Source organism: Cololabis saira, chromosome 4, assembly GCF_033807715.1.
Source record: "Cololabis saira isolate AMF1-May2022 chromosome 4, fColSai1.1, whole genome shotgun sequence".
Classification (NCBI taxonomy): Eukaryota; Metazoa; Chordata; class Actinopteri; order Beloniformes; family Belonidae; genus Cololabis; species Cololabis saira.
The window spans coordinates 42,555,724-42,575,511 of record NC_084590.1 but is presented as its reverse complement, the minus strand read 5'-3'; the positions used below and the strand labels follow the sequence as shown (position 1 = coordinate 42,575,511).

Sequence of the window (19,788 nt, the reverse complement as noted above, 5' to 3'; positions counted from 1 at the left end):
TATTAGAACCAGTACTCGAGTTGAGGGGGGATGAGGGGGGATGGCATCCCCCCTAAAAAATAAAAATGGTCAAAATCATCCCCCCTGTAAAACTGCCATCCCCCCTTTCCATCCCTTATGTCATTTCATCAATGAATGTGGTTTTACTGCTATTTCAACATTTACAGTCATCACCAGAAAAATAACACCAGAAAAATAACTTATTTGACAATTTTCACCTGTTTCAAGTAAATTTCCACTTGAAATAAGTAGAAAAATCTGCCAGTGTGGGACAAGATTTATCTTCTTATTACAAGCAAAAAAATATTGTTCCACTGGCAGATTTTTCTACTTATTTCAAGTGCAAATCTACTTGAAACAGGTGAAAATTGTTGTTTTTTCCACTGATGAGTCTTGTTTTAAGTGTAATGAGATTTTTTTTACTAAAATGAGACATTTTAACTAGAAATAAGACAAATATTCTTGTTAAGATTTTGAGTTTTTGCAGTGATCCATTTTACTTATCCTGTGAAGGACAGAGGCATATTGATAAATTCAGAAAACTGTTTTTTATTGTTGTGTTTTGATGTATTTGATGTAAGCCCAGTGGATATTTAAAGCTTACAGAAGGCTGCATTTAACTGCTGCTATGTCATTCCTGCAGTATTTCTGCAGCTGTTTTGGTCAGTTTTATTATTTGTAATATATTATATTATTTGTAATCAGCACAAATTATCTGTCCCCATATGATAAAATCCACCATCCCCCCTGATTTTTTTTTTTTTTTTTACAACTCGAGTACTGATTAGAACCATCTCACGGTAGAAATTGCTTTTAGGACACATATTTTACTTTGTGCAATCTTTTATTTCAGATTCAGTATTTGTAATAAATAATAAAAGTGAGCGTGGCTGAGTGTGGCAGTATCAACCCCCCATACCCCCCGCTCGCCTCACCTCTCCTCTGTCTGTGAGGCACGAATCACGCCTCCTATAGTGAGTGGGCTGGAGTCCGACGGCTCCTCCGTCATCGTGCTGGCTGTGTGCGCGCTGGAGGCGACTGCGGTAAGATGCTGCGGCGATGCGAGGATGCGCAGTGAGTCAGAGCCGGAGGAGAGACCGAGGAGAGACCGAGGAGGTACCCGCTTTCCCCCCCACAACCCCGGCCTCCATCCCCGGGCTGACCGGACCGGACTGCGGGCGTGTGGAGCTGCTGTGAGGCGGCAGTGGTGCAGGCCGACTGGGATGACACTGTAGATGCTCCCCGGTCGGAGAGAAGCAGGCTTCCTCAATAAACAATAAAAAAAACAAGGCAGGGGGAGGCTGAGTAAAGGACACTCACTTCCAAACCGGGACTTGCGACACCAGTGGATCCAATCAGGTGAGTAAAGAGCATGAATAAAGCCTAAATTATGGTTCCGCGTTAAATCGACGCAAAGCTTACGCCGCAGGTTACGGCGAAGGTTACGTACCTTACGCCGTAGGTTCTGCGTTGGTGTAACGCGGAACCATAAATCAGCCTTAAGCAGGACGCTTGGGTTGGGGTTCTGGTTCTCCTGCCTCATCTTAATTACAGTCGCACGTCCTGCTGGTGTGAGCCAGCGTGCGTGGCCCATGCCTGCTTTTGTCTGTTCAATCCTCTGAACTGTGGGGGGGGAAATGTGCAAATATGGTTATTTTCGGGGACATCCTGTCCAGCCAGCGCAACAACTAGTCTGGCCGGGACCGGGAAGGTGTGATGATGATTACACGCTTTTATATAACAAGAGACTGAAGAGAGGAGCTGTTTTTCTAAGAAATACATAGAAGTGAACGCCTAGATCTAAATGCATGGTCGTTGTTAGACTCACACCACAGTAAACTCAATAACTGTGACTCAAAGACATAAAAAAAAGAAAAGTGAAATCAGATTACTGTACTTTATTTGATTTAATCAATATTTGAGGACTGGACTGTGTCTCCTTTTATTTACCGTATTTTCTGGACTATAAGCCGCTACTTTTTTCATAGGTTTTGAACCATGCGGCTTATACAAAGGTGCAGCTATTCTGTGGATTTTTCTTCCACCGCTAGGGCGAGTGCTAACCGGAATTACAATAAAAACTAAGACAAAATAAATGCAAAGAAGAATACGCTACTTCTTCTTTAGCAGATAGAAGTAAGTAGAAGCAGATTTCAAAAAGATAAATAGATAAATAAATACCGGTTATTTTCTCCTGGTTCTGTTCCGTTTTAATCAGCAAAGTTGCTGCTGTGTTAAAAGACACTGTTAGGAAAGGATCTATATAGGTACATACATGTACATCATTTACAGTTCAAAATCATTCTGTACATGTAGTAAATATCTAATCTAACAACATAAATATCTGCGGCTTGCATATCTTTTTTTTTTAAATAGAGTGGATGCAGCTTATATACAGGTGCGGCTTATAGTCCAGAAACTACGGTATATAATTCTTATGCATAATCTTTGCACGCCCCCCCCTTATGAGTCTTTAATTGTCCTTATTTGTCCACATTCCTCTGCAGTTTGCTTGGGTGCAGCTTCACCGGTCCGGGTGACGAGAGGACAGTGGACAGGCAGGGTGCTGGAGGTCTGAGGACATCGCCGCCGAGCATCGGTGTGGAAGAAAACAAACTTCACATCACCTCCAGTCTCGTCAGCGCTGACGGCAGAACACCTGACCTGCATGTTTCTCTCCTTTTGTCTCGTGGTTGAGGAGAAATATGTGAAAACTGTTTCAGCTGTCTTTCACCGCTCCTGTTTTTCATTTTCTCTTCAAAAACTCTGACGCAGAGTGTGAGCTGATAAGATGTGAGACTGGAAAAAGAGAGTCGGCTCGCTCACCCTCTCTGGCCTTTTTCTGCTGTCAGAATAAATCAGCGAGACATTCTTGAGATAACTTCAGTGATGTCATAATGCTCAGAGTACTTTGTCTGAACCACGGTCTTCTCTCTTTGGAGCTGTCAGGCTCCGGATCAGGAATAGACTCCTGACGGTGGCAGCGTTTCTCAGACCGACCCGACGAGCTGCACTTTGAGAGAGAGATTTGCGAGGACGACGGAGCCATAAATCATAGATGAGGCCAACAGCGAGCACCATGCTCCAGCAGAACAACAACAACAACTACCCGTGCCTGAGCGTGTCGGGCTCCGCCCGGGAGCTGCACCAGCGGTGCTCCCGGGCCTCCCTGCCCTTCCCCAGCCGGCTGGAGCTGGGCCTGGGCGACCTGCCGCTGATCCGGGGCCTGCGGGCCTGGGCCCTCTGCTCCAAGAGCCGCCACAAGGCCGGGGGCCTGCTGGGGGGCGGGCAGGCCCCCACGGCGCCGCCTCCCGGCCGAGGGGGCCCGACGTCCTGCCCCAGGCCCGCGGACGTCCACCTGAGCCGGGAGTGGGGTCGCCCGGGCTACGGGCTGCCGCTGGGGCTGGACGCCCGGCAGGCCGGCATCGGGGCGCTGGTGACGGTCGCCACCCTGAAGAGCTCGCTGGGCGGCGGGAAGACCCAGACCCAGTGCCTGTTCCTGCGGACCGAGAAGGGCAGCTGCCTGTACTCCACGGCCAGGCCCGGCTCCGGCGTGGCCCCCGGCGCCGCCTCCCGCATGGTCGGGGAGTGGCTGAGGGGGAAGAAGAGCGGCGAGGGAGGCAGGGACGCCCCGGCCGGGCGGAGGGACGGCGGCCCGGCTCTGTCCGTGCAGACCGCAGGAAACCGGGTCAGGGTGCGCTCGGGCCGAAGATGGAGGAAGTCTGGCAACGCGGCGCGTGAAGAGAGGCAGCAGAGGAGCTGGGAGGATCCGGCCGGGGAGCTCGCCGTGGAAGAAAGGCAGGAAGAGCAGGACAAAGCCGGCCCGGACAGGAAACGGGTTCCCGGGCCGCAGCGGGACGGCAGCGGGAACAAATGCTGCCACAGCCTTTCTCCTAAAACCTGCTCTCAGTGTGGAATAAGACCGCGAGGAAAGGAGAGCCAGGATGAGTGCGACGGAGGTGAAGATCTGGGAAATGGACTGGATGGAGAAGTGAAGGCGATGGAAAGGGAGAGGCAAAAGAATGAAGAGGAGGAAGAGGAAGAGGGGGACCTGCCCGGGCCGAGCCCAGACCAAGAATCTCCCAACAAAGACTCCCACGCTGGGCGAGAAGTGGATGCAGCCGAGAGCGACGAGGGGCTGAGGTCTTCTCCCGGCCAGGACCAGGATGCAAACCCGGATGATATGAAGACGCAGCGGGGAAACCACGACTCAACGCTGACTAGTGACGTCGAATCAACAGCTCTTTACGACAGAAGAGCAGAAGGGGATCGCCGTGTGAAAGAAGAGGATCAGAAATCAGAGGAAGAGACAGATATCGCCTCCCTCACCAGAACTAAAGAGTCCTCCGGTCCTGCAGAGGGCAGCAGTCCCGGCGGCGACCCCTGCAGAGTTCAGGCTCTGCAAGAAAGCAGACAAAAGCCAGCTGAGGTTTTTCAGCTTGAGGTGGAAGAGGACGTCGGGTTGGAGAGTCAAGACGAGCTGCAACCGAACTCTGCAGCTGATGAGAGCCACACTGCAAATGATGAAAACACAGAAGCTCAGTTTGTCTTTGAAAATGAGGAGGAAAGAGAAGTGTTGTCATCGCCTCTTGGACGGAGAGTAACTCCTTCCTCTGAACGGCTGGAGGATGGAGAGCTTCGGAGGAGACGGGAGGATGCTGAAAGTGATCCCTCAGAGGGGGATGGTGGTGATAAAGAGGCATCAGCAGATGAGTGGAGGTTGCAGGAGGATGGAGAAAGTTCGCCAGAGCTGAGGACCGACATCCACGACGACGTCGCCTGTGCTGATCCTCCTTCCTCTGTGCCGCCCTCCCCGACTAATCCTGCCCCCCTTCTGCCCCCTCTCAAATCCGTGGCAACAGGCCTGCCCCGTCTGGAGGTGGAGAAGGGAGAGGGAGAGGAGGGAGAGGAGGGAGAGGAGGGAGAGGAGGTCAGAGTGGCGGCAGCAGACGGAGGAGACGGCCAGAGGAAGGAAAGGAGCGAGCAGAGTGAGGAGGAGTGGGGCTCCAACGTGGCCACTGAGGAAGGGAGCACGCAGGAGGAGGAAGAGGAGGAGGAGGAGGAAGAGGAGGATGAGTTTGGCGTGTTCATGCAGGCCGAAGCGCCCTGGAGCGAGGAGGTCAACATGTCTGCCTCAGTGCCTTGCGGACGCAGCGAGAGAACTGGTGAGTCTGAAAGCTGTTGGTTTGTCTGCTTTTATCTCTCCTCCGTGTTTGACAGCCGGCGCTCTCTCTTCCTGTTTTTGTTTTCTCTGCTCGTGGAAATCTGGGATGCTGAGTGCTTTGGCCTTCTGTTGCCCAGAGGGAGGCAAAACGAAAGTGGACTTCTTTGGCTGAAGTCCATCAAGTTGACAGGAAAAGTTGTCAGAAGTAGAAGTAGAGAGATGATTCACACATTCAGAGGGATAAAGACACAGTTTTCTTGTCGAGGGTAGCACCTGCTGAGAGGCTTTTTTAACCTTTCTTAGACTGCAGGAATGCCGGCGCACACAGCCGGCCTCCAACAGAGCAGCTACAGGACCGTACAACTTCAGAAACTGAAATCTGGCTGCAGAATAATTAAAAAGCTTTTACCCTTCGTGCAAGGGCAACATAGCGGACCGACATATTCTGCATATTGATTTGACATTGATTTTACATCGGATGCCCTTCCTGGCACGGCCCTCTCCCTTTTATCTGGGCGTAGGACCAGCAGTTTGAGAGTACTGGACTGTGACCGCTCGGTGGCTTTTGCAAAGTTCTTTAAAAATTAGGTGGTTTGGAAATAAGCATCAAAAATGGTTGTCTGAACTTCCAGAAAATGAAAAACGCCAACTCCGAACATGAAGAAGATGACATCTCACGTTAAATATTCCGTATAACGGAGGTCTTCGAATGACACAATCTCTTGTATCACAGCACGGTGTCTTAGTGGTTAGCACTATTGCCTCACAGCAAGAAGGTTCCCGGTTCGACTCCCAGGCCCAGCAGGACCTTTCTGTGTGGAGTTTGCATGTTCTCTCCGTGCTTGCGTGGGTTTCCTCCGGGTACTCCGGTTTCCTCCCACAGTCCAAAAACATGCATATCAGGTTAATTGGTGATTCTAAATTGCCCGTAGGTGTGAGTGTGAGTGTGTCTGGTTGTTTGTGGGGGACTGCGGGTGCTAAAACCCGGTGTATTCACACTGCTTAATGTAGTGTGCATTAATATGCATTGTCCCGTCTAAATAAACTTTGAATCAGAATCAGAATCGGGGTGCGTTAAAGCAGGAAAACATCTCAAACATGCAGGACGGGGGACCACAAAGTCATTCAGTGTTTTGAACCTCTCGTCTGGAGCCGTTGTTCCAGGGCCTCTGGTGAAGCTGGTGGTGGTTCTAACATATCTGGACCTTCTGGACCGCGTGCTGGTCCTTGCTTGAACGCAGACACACTAGTTGTTTTCGGGCTGCTGTACGAATGAAGGCATTTCACCTCTTTTGCTTCCCACATAAACTGTTTACCAGCAGCCGTCTCAAGTGTCTGATGAAAGACTTGAATTAATTTTATCCTCTACTGCTTTTAACCTAAAGATACGCCGTTATCATCTTTTATTTGCTTTTTTCTTTATCTCCTGCCTTTTTTTCCCAACCTTGCGAGCTGTTTATCAGACGAAAGCTCAGCCATAACTAATTACAACTACATGCTCTTATCGGCTGAATTAATAACTGGCGTATTAACGGCGCCGCGCGTTGATTGGAGGGAACAAAAAGAGCCCTGAAAAGACTTTAGTTGACAGCTGGCAGCATGTAAACTAACTAGATTGAACTCTACTGCAAGAATACACAGTATGTGAGATTTTCTCTCTGTTGTTTTTCTGTAACAGGCGGCGTTAATCCCCCCCCCCACGATCCCCCATCCTGCTCCGTTCAGCTAATCGCTTAAGTCACTTAAACCCAGGTTTCACGGCGGGGTCACGAGAGTTTAAGCTGAGCTTCACACAATATTTCTGGTAAAAATGTGTGTTTGCTTCAGCATGTGGATGCAGATTAACCGGTGGAGGGTTAACGAGCAGACGGGGCTGGCCACGTGGTCAGAGCGTCTTAAGTGACACTCAACTAAGATTAAAGGAACTTTATAGGTTGTTTTTCTTAAACTATAACTTCTGTTCTGCTGGAAGTTTCCCTCACCTGCATCCACTTGGCCTCGGCATCCGTTGGCCGGCTCTTTCAACGACATCAGGGCCAGAATCTAGATGTGGAGAGGACTGAGGTGGCTGGCACTGCTGTCTGAATCCAACTATATAATAATAATAATAATAATAATAATAATAATAATAATAATAATAATAATAATAATAATAATAATAATAATAATAATAATAATAATAATAATAATAATAATAATTATTATTATTATTATTATTATTATTATTATTATTATTATTATTATTATTATTATTATAATTATTATTATTATTATTATTATTATTATTATTATTATAATAATAATAATAATAATAATAATAATGACAATAATACTAATAATAATAAGATAGATAGTCCTTTATCGATCCCCAGAGGGGAAATTCGGGTGCTACAGCAGCTCAAAGTCGGACAACATGAACTCAGACTAAATAAACGATAAAGATAAATTATAAGTATGAAAAAATGAAAAATAAAAAAATACAGTAAAAAAGAAACTGAAACTGAACAAGTGTACTGTAAACTGAATAAATGTACTATAAACATAGTAAGTACAGTATAATAAATAGTCTGATATACTAATATAGTATAAAGGAATAGTGTGCAGTTGCAGTCTTATTATAAATAATTATAACAAAAATAATGCTAATAATTATAATAATAATGATGATAATAATAATAATAATAGTTATAATAATAATGATAATGATGATGATAATAATACATTTTATTTATTTAAAGGCACCCAAGGTAACCTTTATAGTACACACAAACATTGATTAAAGGAACAAAAAAGGAAAACAATATAAATGCAATAAAATCAGAAATCAGCAGTAGCCTGGGGGGGGGCGGGGGATTAAAGTGAGTAGGCCAGTTTGAACAGGTGGGTTTTTACATGGGAATAGAAGAATGATTGTGAGTTAATGTTCCTGATTGGGGGGGTCCAGAGCGGCCCCAGACGGGCAACAGGCACAGTGATGCTGATGGAGGACCTGAGAGTCCGGGAGGGAGTGTTGATGTGGAGGAGGTCAGAGAGGTATGGGGGGTGGGGGGCGAGGTTGTGGATGGCCTTGAAAGTGTGGAGCAGGGTTTTGAAGTGAGTTCGAAATTTGACAGGAAGCCAGTGGAGTTGTTGGATATGGAGTCTTCTGGTGGGAGTTTGCATGTTCTCCTTGTGCACGGTCCAAAAACACGTGTGTCACATTAATTGGTGAGTCTCAACCAGGGGCGTCAATCGGGTATGAAGGTACGGCAGCCGCCACACCTTGGCTTCAAGGGAAAATGTAAATGTTTGTTTTTTAAATACATTTATGGAATTACTCTGTGTCTATTTGTATTGATTATTCTATTACTTAATACATATAGAATAACTACAAATGCAAATCAGAACAACATGATCGATTTCACTAGTTATTATACACTGCAAAAACTCAAAATCTTAAGAATATTTGTCTTATTTCTAGTTAAAATGTCAAAAAATCTCATTATATTTAAGACAAGACTCAAAAACAACCATTTTCACCTGTTTCAAGTAGATTTTCAATTAAAATAAGTGGAAAAATCTGCCAGTGGAACAAGATTTTTTTGCTTGTAATGAGAAGATAAATCTTGTCCCACTGGCAGATTTTTCTACTTATTTCAAGTGAAAATGTACTTGAAACAGGTGAAAATGGTCAAATAACAAGTTATTTTTCTGATGATGACTCTTGTTTTAAGTGAAAATGAGATTTTTTGACAAAAAATGAGACATTTTAACTAGAAATAAGACAAATATTCCTGGTAAGATTTTGAGTTTTTGCAGTGAGCGAGACTGCATTTGAAAAAGTTCCAATTTTCCACACAGATAAGCTCCATAGCAGACTTCTGTGATGAGTATTTGCTGGACGTGTTGATTGATACTTTAGTTAAGTTCTGTGACTCGTAACCTTGCCATACCTTAGCTTCCACTGAATTGAGGCCACTGGTCTCAACTGCCCACAGGAGCCGGGGTAGGATCCAGGTCCAGCTTCTGGCACATGAAAGCATTGAGCTGGGAAGAGTCCTGGCATCTCTGAACTCATCTTTTAAGAGCTTGAAACAAGTTAGAGTATGACACTGCAGCATTTATTGCAGGCAAACATGCTTTGAATCTTGTGATAAATATGTGGAGCTGAGTTCTGCTTGGTAAGCACCATTAACCGGCGGGGGGGAAATGAGCTCCCAGTCCGCCCTGACCTGGATTCCTAGCCGATCACTCCCCCTCACTACGGGGCATTAATCTTTCAGGGTCGGGCTGACAGGAGACGGAGGACAGAAACAGGGCAGCCCATTCTAAGCTCACGCCAGCCCCGGGTTACGGAGCGATGGGAGAGCGAAGCAGTCACGCAAATACAAGTCAAGTGTCACTTAGATTCACCGTGCCGCGGCGGAGAGGTCGGCGTCGGAGGAAAATACAATATTCATTGAAAGGTTTCTTTGCAGTGAGATGTGATCAAAGTCTTACACCAAGAGTCCCACGGTGTCTCGTACAGATCAGAGAATGACGGGACGATGAAACCAGGTGATTAGGAAAAGAACTGCTGGTGTAAAAAAACAATTGTGATAATGATTTTATTTTAATACGATCATCAAGTCCCGATACCGATACATTAGTCTGAATCTTAACAGTAGGATTGTTAACCGTGAACACCTTTTGTCAAATTCACGGGCAGGAGTTTGTGTTTTGTTGATTGAAAAAAAAAACAAAAAAAACCAGATAGGACGTCATCCAGAAATCTCTTACCCTACCTTTAAACCCTTACACACACACACATTTTATATATATTTAAATACCCCTGTCTTTCTTCAGGACGTTAACATCCTTGTCATATGCTGCCCCCATGTGGTCAGGAGTGGTACTGCTACACAGAGTGGCTTTAACAGCTTTGCACAGCCTCGATTAAGATTTGCCCATTTATATATTTTTTTATTTTGGCACAATGATGCGTTGACACGACACATTAAAATACCTCAAAGAGTCCTTAAAATACCAGGGAATAATGATAAAAATAACTTTGCAATTGTTTCTTTTTAAAAACAGCACTTGGAAGCTGCAGCGTCGCTGGGGAGTCGGCCCCCTGCACACTTCCCTCTGAGGACCGCTCAGTCCACCAATCAGACGACAGCTGGACAGCCTTTCCTCAGGATGCCTCCCATGCAGGTCAAGACCCCGTGGGTCAATGGTGGCCCACCAGCGCCTCGGAGGCGAGGAGAGACAGACCGCCAACCGATCACAACACGGTAAACTTTTGTCCTCATTAATGTTTAAAAAAATCTGTTGTTGATGAGAAGTAAAGTGAAATGGTCATTACATCCTGCTCTGATTGGTTCTCCATCGGTATGGGCTCCAATTAAAGTCAGTAAGGGTTTGAGCTTGCAAATTATTGTTCTCAGTGATAAGTAAAACGTTGTCTCTCTGTGAAAATCCATTCAATAGGCAGGAAACATTGCAGAAAACGTTTGCGATTCAGTGTTGAGGTCACTGTTCCGTCACGAAGCTGCACAGAGCCAAAGGAACCACTCAACCCTGTAATCTCACATTCATCCCTGTAGACATTTGTAGACTCACCCGCCGACTTCACATGCATGCTTCAGTTCTGGTCGGGGAGGCCGGCGTGCATGCAGAAAAGCCTGACTGAGCCGCCGACTCTGCAAGTCCAATTATGACGCTGTCTTTACACCTCACGCTGACTGGACGGTGACGGCTCCGGCGCTGATCAAACTACACAATTAGAAGGGAAATTGCCTCCAGCTCCGGTACAGCTCCTGGAAGGAAATTAGATTTGGAAAATCGACAGCATCACACGGACCTTTGTGCCTCAGAAGTTTTATGTTTTTAAACCGCTTGATAGCGTCCACGTCGCTGCTATTTTGTCTTGAACCCATACAAGTAGACTACTGATGTCACGCTACAGTCCGTACACACAAGCTAGGAGAGCTCACGGCCTCTGCTTCTAACACAGAAATATAACTACTGATCTATGAAAGCAGAAACTTTCAAATCCCCTCCTCTTGTGTTTATTGACAGTAGCATGACATCAGTACTCTACTGATACGGATTTATGACAGAAAGAGAAAAAAACGGCCGTGGGACAAAGATTCTTGTACAATTAATCTTTTTTATACACTTTTTTGCACACATGCAAAGTTAAAATTGCCCAATTCTGTCTGTAGGGACCCTAGACACCCTATTACTGAAGTGGAATAACATTTATGAGCCTTTTAAGGCTTAAAATAGTAATTATTTTGGCGTACAGTAGGTCTAATTAATTGGCATTTTGCTGCATATTTGGTTATATCAAAAAACTACAAGCCTCAAATCTTTTGTTTGAACCCAACATCAGTTCAGTGTTCAGTGTATTCCAGTGTGTTTTTACTCTAATATTCATAATGTACGATAATATAATGTACAATAATAATATACCATTATACGTCATTGTTCCTTGCCAGGCTCGATCAGGGCTCTCATAGTGACACTTTACAGTCTTTAGGTTTGGTTGAATTATATTCTTTGCTTGCACACACTCCCGAATGAGCAAAAATAACCCAGAATACATGACAATTTCCAGAATCCTAAGAAAAGGAGCCTCAGCGCTGGGTTTATGATCCCCTTTAGTGTGAAACCTGTCTGGAGATCTGCACGCTCGTTAAGGCGTAACATTCAGGAGTTATTGAAGTAGTTATCCCGTCCACTGGGCTTCATGTGGGAGAGAAATGAAAGCTTGTAGAAATCTGAGCAGGCTGATTGATAAACCATGCATGGTAGTTGGGGGGGGGGCGGATTATTTAAAATCATATCTGAAGATATCATCAGTGGGGGGGTTTTTTTCATGGTCAGTGATTTTAATCCAGCCTGAAATTCATCCGTCTGTGACCTCCAGTCCTGACCGTCTTGGCGGAAATACAATCGGTCACAAGCGTGCTGTTTTATCCCTGTTTGCTCCCCCATTGCCATGGTAACAGGAAGTGTCACATCGCTGCCGTGTGGGAAGCGTGACTAACTTTTTAGACCTGTAGTTAATCAGTATTTTGTACAGCAGCATGAGGCACACCGAGGCAGCCGGAGCGCTGAGTGCTTTTTTTCATGAAAAATGAAGGAAGGAGCTTTCACTGCAGGGAGTCTCCCGGTGGACGCTCTCCTCGGTGCCAGGCTGCAGATGAGAAATGAGCCCCGCTCAAAGCTGCAGTGCAGGAGAGTGAGGAGCAAGCTGTTTTTAAATGAGATGTTTCATATGCCTGCAACGCCACGAAGAAGATCAGGACTTTCCTTCATACGTAATAGATCGATATTGCTTTTTTTCTCTAAATGCTATTGGATTTCTTGTTTCTGAGCATTCGAGTGCTTCTGTGCTTGTTTACCAATTTCTGTTTTTAGAAACTGTAGGACAAACATGCTCGCTGCCAGGTTGCACTAACTGCTGAGGTGTGCATGTCTCCTGCAGGCGTGGGCCTTCGCTGAAGCCTTCCCCTCCCTCCCCGGCCCGTCTGACCCCCGCGGCCTGGATGCTGTTCCCACGCTGACGCAGCTCCTCCGGGGCGCAGCCAGCCAGGATCAGGGGTAGGCCGGCCGTCTCCATCGATCTGCAGTCTGCTGCCCCTGTGGAAGCTTTTCCCTGTAATCAGAATGTGTTCCTGTCCGGGGTGCAGATTAGCCGAACCGCTCACATGACGGGATGCTGGCGTGACAGCCACTTAGCCTGCTGCTGTGCAGCAGCTGCTTCAGGACGAGAGCTTCCCGTTACGCTCGGGATGATGAAGCAGTATCAGTCCCAACAGTTCAAATGATCACTTCATCCTTTCAAATTAGCATCCAGTATTGAGGCTTTGAATATGTATTTTTGCATATTAATGCCGTTCAAGCAATATGTTTGTATATATTTGTCTGGTGAATTATGTTGCTGTTTCACACAGTGGAAATCATCACTTTTTGCTTTTTGTAAAAAGTGATGACAAAATCATAATAATGACGATAATAAAACACTTAATACATGTAGTGATAAGCAACTGCTTCTACTTTAACTTTGTGGCCATCATGTGGCTTCAGCAAGGAACTGCAAGTTGAACTTTGTTGAGTCTGAAAGCAAAATATAATGGAGGAAGTGAGTTGTTTTTTTCCTCTTGTCTGCATATATATTAATGGTTAATACCAAGTTTGGTAAAAACCTCTAGCATATGTATGCATTTTAATCTTCAAACAAACTTCACCAGCCCTCTTGGCAGTCTACTATAATTTATTAGTCCCTAAAGAAAAGGGATGAGAAAGAAGAGAGCAAAAAAAGACTAAGATCACCAAAAGTGGAGCAAAAAAAAGTAGGAAAGGGGAGACGAGACAGTGACGGGTGAAGTTTGGAGTGTGTGTGAATAAATGTGTAAGGCGTTGTGCTCGAAAGAAAAGAGACATTCACATCTCGCTCCTTTTGCCGTTCCTGGAAAAGCGAGGAGCTGTAATGTCAGTTCAAAAGAGGTGTCGCGCCCTGAGGAAGAGGAGAGGGTGAAGATGGTGCCGACCTAATAAAAAAAACAACATTATTTATGTTATGAAATTTTTTTATAAAAGATTTATTCATCTGTAATGTAAAGCAACTCTGTCCCTTTTTTCCTGCAGGCTCTTGGACAGTTTCCACGACTTGAACAAGATGATCGGCCAGAGGTACAAGAGAGCCGACGGCGTGTCACGTGAGCTGCTGCTGAAGACGTTACACCTCCAGCCTCCACATGTGAGTAAAGAACCGCTCACTTGATCATGCTGACAGGTTGGCCTGGCGTCCGGGTAGACAGGAAGTGCTCTCTGCACGTTAACGAGAGGAGTTAATGAGGGGTACTTAGGACCAGGTTTTAAATGAACTCTTTAACAGCCTGTAAAATGAGGTGCTGTCTGACTGATGGCTCGGAGACGCAGCAAAAGGATTGTTGACCATTTAATGGAGCGAGCTGGCGGCTGAGGTGAACCGCCCTAGAAACGCTGCAGGGATACCTGCAAAATATGCAAATGTGCGATTGAAATCAGCAGCGAGTTTAATGTCAAGCTTGTTGTAATAAACCAGCGTGATAATTCTCGTGCAGCAGGAAATGCACAATAATGTGATCTCCTTCTCATTGGGATCTTCACAGGAAAACAGACCCGCGTCCTGGACAACCACCCGCCGCCTCTCCCCCGGCCTCCCCTCGGCCAATCGGCACGCTCAGACGGCAGCCGCCAAGCGACGGCTGTCGTACGACTTCAACCGAAACATCACGGCGTGATTCTGCGGCCTCAGCTCCGGTCGGACTGTTGACGAGCAGCTTTCACCGGAGGCTCTGCGGCTTCCTGAGGAAGACTCTGGATTCACAACACGCGTACAACCTGCAAGTCAAACACCGAGCAACTCTTTGACTCTTTGCACCCCCCCGCCGGTCCTGTAGACCCGAGCCCATCGGAGGACGTGGGCCGGTAAAAACCAAGCTTCAGTCATATTTGGGAAAAGTTGATGCGCAGTAACCGTCACACGGGTCCTCCACCTCGTCCACCGACACCAACCATCTTGAGTTTCCTCACTGAGCACGAACCCAGCGCAGTCTAAGGTTTCATGGAGCATGTTGTAGTTACAAGGTACCCGCCACCATGTTAGAGGAAAGGTCCAGCCATCGTTATAGTGTCTCTACTGTAAGATCTGAGAAGGATCCTCCAGGGTTCAGCCCCGGCACGTTGCCTTAATGGTACACTTGCCTCGTCATGGCTTCAGCTGTGTACATCTTAGTACTTTAACGGGCATGAAAGCATGCAAAGCCACAGTTTACCTGCGACGCTCCAACTCGGCTCCTCTTCCGTGAATTAAACCGTTTACAGCGAACTTGGAGGCGTCACGCCGTTATTTTCAGATGGATTCTCAGTGGTGACACTAAATAAGCATAAAAGCACAATCATTTCTCTGTTGATGGATTTAGGGAGCCGGTCGTCCACGCCAGTCACGTGTCCATCAGTCATACGTGAGAGAAACATCGGCAGACGAATAAAAGAGTTGAGGCTTTATAGTCGAATAAAACCATCTGGTTTCATTTCAAAACGTCCGATAAATCAGTCCCATCTGACTTTTCATCAGATTGAGTTGTTCAACGTTTGTAAACTATTGAAAACATCACTTTCGTCTTCAGATCGAGACTTTATTAAATATTAGTTTATTAAACTTTCCATTCCACTGACATAACATTTGTTTAGTTCCCTTAAATGTAGAATTAAGTGAAGACACGTATCCATCAGATCCTGGAAATACACTCGGCGCCAACGCTAATGGAAATGCGCGTTTTTGGTTTTTAGTTGAGTTTTAAAGGTTGAATGAAACCTTGTAACACTAACACCAAGGGTGTTTGCAGCCTGCGTACTTTTTAATATTCTGAGAGATAAATTATTTCCAATTTAGATTGAATTATTGACAGCTTTGCTTACTGTAAATTGCCTTTAAAATCCCAATTTAAATCACTTTCACTGGCGTGCAGACCAGACAGTTATAACCTTGTTTAGATGGTTTCCTTTTTACCCTTTAACCTTTCACCTTCTCTTTCCCACCATGTGAACCCCTACCAGCCCACCTTAAGGCTAGGGCTGAAAATATTCCCCTCAAAAAATAGGACACCCCTATGATTTTGTTTTAATTAATAAGCAAAGAATGAGAGACGTTATTGCAGCTTCTTCTCACCTTGCATGTAGGCATTTATTTGCATTTTTCAATAGCAGGAGACAGAAATCAAAGATGATTTCTTGATTTCTAGGATTGCTGCTGTGAATGATGATTTTATGTAAATCATTTAGTAAACACTTAATAAACTATTAAATCACGGGGTGTTAGATATGAAAACATGCAGGACTTATGTGGAAATCTGCACTAATGATGCAACATACATACTATCATAAAGTCTGTGAAAATGTTAATTATTAATTAACTTTTTAATTACAAAAACCACGTTTTTCATAACTCTGTCAAGCGTAAACATGCTATCATTTATATGTTTCTTGTGCAGCCGTTCTTTCACGTATCTGAAGCGTCATCCTGTAAACGCTCAGACGGACTCGAAGGTCTCGGCGCTGCTGCTTCAGCCGAGCCAGAGTCAGAACCAGACGTCACAAATCCCGGTTCAACCCTGCTAACATCTCGTTTTCCCTCGTCTCAGTTGTGGTTTTAAATCTAAAAAAGATTTAATGGCAATGAACTTACTTGAAAGTAATGAATAAATCCTAATTCGGCATTCATCCATGATTTATCAGGGTAACCTTAATTTATCTGATATTTATTGACTGGTTATTGGGTTGTGTGAATTGTTATTAATAATCAAACCTAGTTAATTCAAAATCATTTAAAATAAAACTGAAAGTGCAAAGTTTTCTTGTTTCCAAAAAAATCACTTGTGGATTTGATGTCAGCAACACATTTCAGAAAAGTTTGGACACGACCGGATTTTCTATCAGTTCTCCTTTTTAAGACCAACTACTGCAGATGTGACAGTGAAACTCAGAATTTTCCAAATGTTTTTGGTCGTTTGCAGGTGCAGACTTCGGGGTAAACGTCTCGCAGAATCAATATGTTGTAAAAAAAAACCGACAAAAGTGTAAAATATTGTTAGGCATTTTATGGCATTTTAAGACCTTCCCCAAAAAGGATTAACAAGACCACCATGCACTGTTTGTCATGTTTCGTACACTAATAGACACGTGTACTGTTACAGGGCTGATTTCTAAAGAAGCTGCCTGGTCCCTGCCCTCTTTAGCCCTTTGGGTGCAGCTGCATCGATTTTCCAAAAGAATTTCAAATTTGAATTTACTGGACCACGAATGTTGGCCTAAAGCCATATTAAATTGCACTGAGAAAAGCCAGAGGGACTTCTGGATGTTTCTCCCTGCATGGTAGACTGATACCTATGTGGCCGGATGCAGTCTGATGATTATCTGTATTTATTATTGGCTTTCCAGGCTTGTCCCTTGTGTACAGAGATTCTGTTTTCACTGAATACTAACTTTGTGTACCAAAGTTGCAGAAATCCTCCAACACTTCCATTTTTCATAGTGAAGACAAAAAAACTAATTTAAAAGCAGCAACCTTATCTCTTATTTTTTCCTCTGAAAAGTGCGACCTCTCCACCCAGTGAAGTTACTTATCTGTATATTTAAGTTTTTCTTTAAAAGCATAAAACTGTATTGTGAAATGTGTTGCTGGCATCATCTACTTTATAGTAATTTCAGTTATGACAAAACAAGACAAATATGGGCATAAGACATTTGTTTTATTCAAACCGGGCTGTAAATTTGATATCAATCACTCAAATCAAAGCAATTAGGAGATTAAAACCACTCTATATAGCAATAACACTTGTGACCACACGGGGGCAGCAAGGCAAAGTGATCCCCTAGTGGAGCAGTCTGGTATTACAACACATGTCAGCTGTGTCTCATCATGAAAACATTGTCTGTGGCTCTTTTCTTCCCAACGCAGCAGATGGCCCATGTGGTTAGAAGTGGCATAACTACATAGACTGGCTTTAAAAGAGATTGGATTTTAAGCATTAGTTATTTATTACTAGGAGTTCAAGAAAAAATGACATCAAGCTTGAGTCATCGTCGTTTCCTGTCTCTTATATAACATGGTGGCTTGGGCCTTTATGGCAGCTGGTAATCTTTATGCAAACATGCTGTAACGGCTTTCCCTGCTCTTCAGCGTTCGTCACTGCAGCGTGACTCTGCAGCTCAAACCGAACAGCAAACATGACCAGTTTGTTTTGTTTTTTTCACCCCATACGGCAGACGTTCAACGCCGAGGAGGAACCTAGAAACGACTTATTTATTTACATTTTAGAAACTGATGCATGTGCTTTCTTTGTGTATTCGCCTCAGAAAAGCCAGTGACAGAAGCAAATGTTGAAATTGGTGCGGTTCCCCAGAGAAAACAAGCTCGTCTTCCACTCGGTGCCAACAGGAACTGCCAGTGAAAGTGCCAAAGCTCACGAGGTTCAGAAGTGAAGCAGACAGGAGGAAATGTCTGTTGTATCACACTCACTGAAGTGGACTCAAATTATAGCATGCAATGTTTCCCTCTTTTTCTTTTGTCTCTCCGTCTTGTTGAGTGTCCGCCGCTCTTTCACTACTCTCATCTCAGTTCAGCACCGTTTTTGTAGCAGAGTCCACTTCCCAGGCAAAACTTGAATACTGAAAACAGTATTTTATGTGAGTGATTTTTACAAAATGACTACAATGCACTGCTTTTTTTGTTTTGTTTTTTTTTGTTTTGTTTTTTGTGTTGTCATGCAGATACCTGCCATCACTTCCAGTTGATTTCTGATTGTTGTACTTTCACTCTTAAGCTCAGTTCATTTGTGATGAAACTCCGAAACAATCGTGTCAGTGTGCACCATTTGTACAAACTTCAAATTCTTGAAAAAGATTAATATTTTCTGATCTGTTCAAATGAGGATGACAGAGCCGTCGCCTTGGTAACTGATGTAATAAAATGATAATGGGTGTTGACTCATGTTTCCTCTTTTTGGTTTATTCTGTCTGACAAGTAACTTTTTCACTCCTCAAACTAATGTCACATCTATGAAAACAAGACTGTACTGTCCTCTATATTCAGCGTGTAGTGTATTAAAGGCGTTTCCAGAGATTACTGTTGGGTCCACCTGCGGATATCGTTATATAAGGACTTTGGTGTCTCAAAAACACGACTCTAGGTCCATAATGACGTTTGGATTTCAGCCATGTGTCTGTGGGATGGAGGAATCAGAAAACCTTTGACTTTTTCATGTTTACACCTGGATGTTGAAGTTTTCAGGTGTCCTGGAAAGTTGCTCTGGGCACGGGAGAACACTACCCGACTCCCAGTGGTGGACAGTAACAGAGTAAATTTACTTGAGTACTGTACTTAAGTACATATCCAGAGGATTTGTACTTTACTTCAGTATTAGATTTCTTTGGTACTTATTACTCTTACTTGAATACATTTCCAAGACAAATATTTTTACTTTTACTCGAGTAAATTTCTAGGAAGGCTGAAAAGTACTTGTTACTTTCAGGTCTGCTCTTTTTTCTTCTTCCCTAAAATCCTATTGGACACAAGCTGTTTTTGTCAAAGGAGGAGACCTATCACAGTGCACGCTCTCCACTGGGATGTACGTAAAGAGGAAATACGTCAAGCCTCCTCAAAACCATACCGCCAAAGTAGCCTGCGTTTGTCAAGACAGAGCCGCAACAAGTGAAGACATAGCCGCAACAATTAATTTAGAAAAAATATAGTAATTTACTGGAGTAAATTTTGACCAGTAGTATTTGTACTCTCACTCAAGTACTGGGGTCGAGTACTCTGTCCACCTCTGCCAACTCCACAGGCTTTGGCAGGATTCTTTGCACAGGACGGAAACAACTTAATTTCAGATTTACTCACGTTACCCATCTCAAAGCTCGGAGAATCCAGTACTTGTCGTTACCCATCAAGAGAGCCAGCCTTTTATAGGCTGAGAAGGACCAAAAGCTACAGGGAAACCCCCAGTTATTAGTTTTGTTTTGATTTGGACACAATACTATAACCACAAGAAGACTCAGAACTAGCCAGAATTATAGATTGAGAGGCACCAGCGTCTCTCAATACGCAC

General features: G+C 44.4%; 1 protein-coding gene across 3 annotated transcripts; it reads left to right on the top strand.

Annotated features, from left to right (window-relative positions):
* The first annotated feature begins 981 nt into the window (after window positions 1–981).
* si:ch211-14c7.2 (ABC transporter F family member 4) lies at window positions 982–18,667 on the top strand. Of its 3 annotated transcripts, XM_061719838.1 has the most exons (6): window positions 982–1,359; window positions 2,508–5,165; window positions 10,220–10,419; window positions 12,621–12,736; window positions 13,784–13,895; window positions 14,290–18,667. In XM_061719838.1, exons 2-6 carry the CDS (start codon window positions 3,059–3,061, stop codon window positions 14,419–14,421), a joined length of 2,667 nt encoding a protein of 888 aa, XP_061575822.1. In that variant the 5' UTR covers window positions 982–1,359; window positions 2,508–3,058; the 3' UTR covers window positions 14,422–18,667. The 3 variants fall into 3 exon arrangements, with proteins under 3 accessions (XP_061575822.1, XP_061575823.1, XP_061575824.1); XM_061719839.1 differs by lacking the exon at window positions 12,621–12,736 and having other exon boundaries at window positions 14,290–14,428; XM_061719840.1 differs by lacking the exons at window positions 12,621–12,736; window positions 14,290–18,667 and having other exon boundaries at window positions 13,784–13,896.
* Window positions 18,668–19,788: the final 1,121 nt, after the last annotated feature.

Excerpts from the sequence above, each read along its gene's own strand:
- si:ch211-14c7.2 (XM_061719838.1), top strand. The coding sequence starts at position 3,059 with ATGAGGCCAACAGCGAGCACCATGCTCCAGCAGAACAACAACAACAAC. Across the intron at positions 5,166-10,219 it reads CGGACGCAGCGAGAGAACTG|CACTTGGAAGCTGCAGCGTC; the intron begins GTGAGTCTGAAA and ends TTTTAAAAACAG. Across the intron at positions 13,896-14,289 it reads TACACCTCCAGCCTCCACAT|GAAAACAGACCCGCGTCCTG; the intron begins GTGAGTAAAGAA and ends GGATCTTCACAG.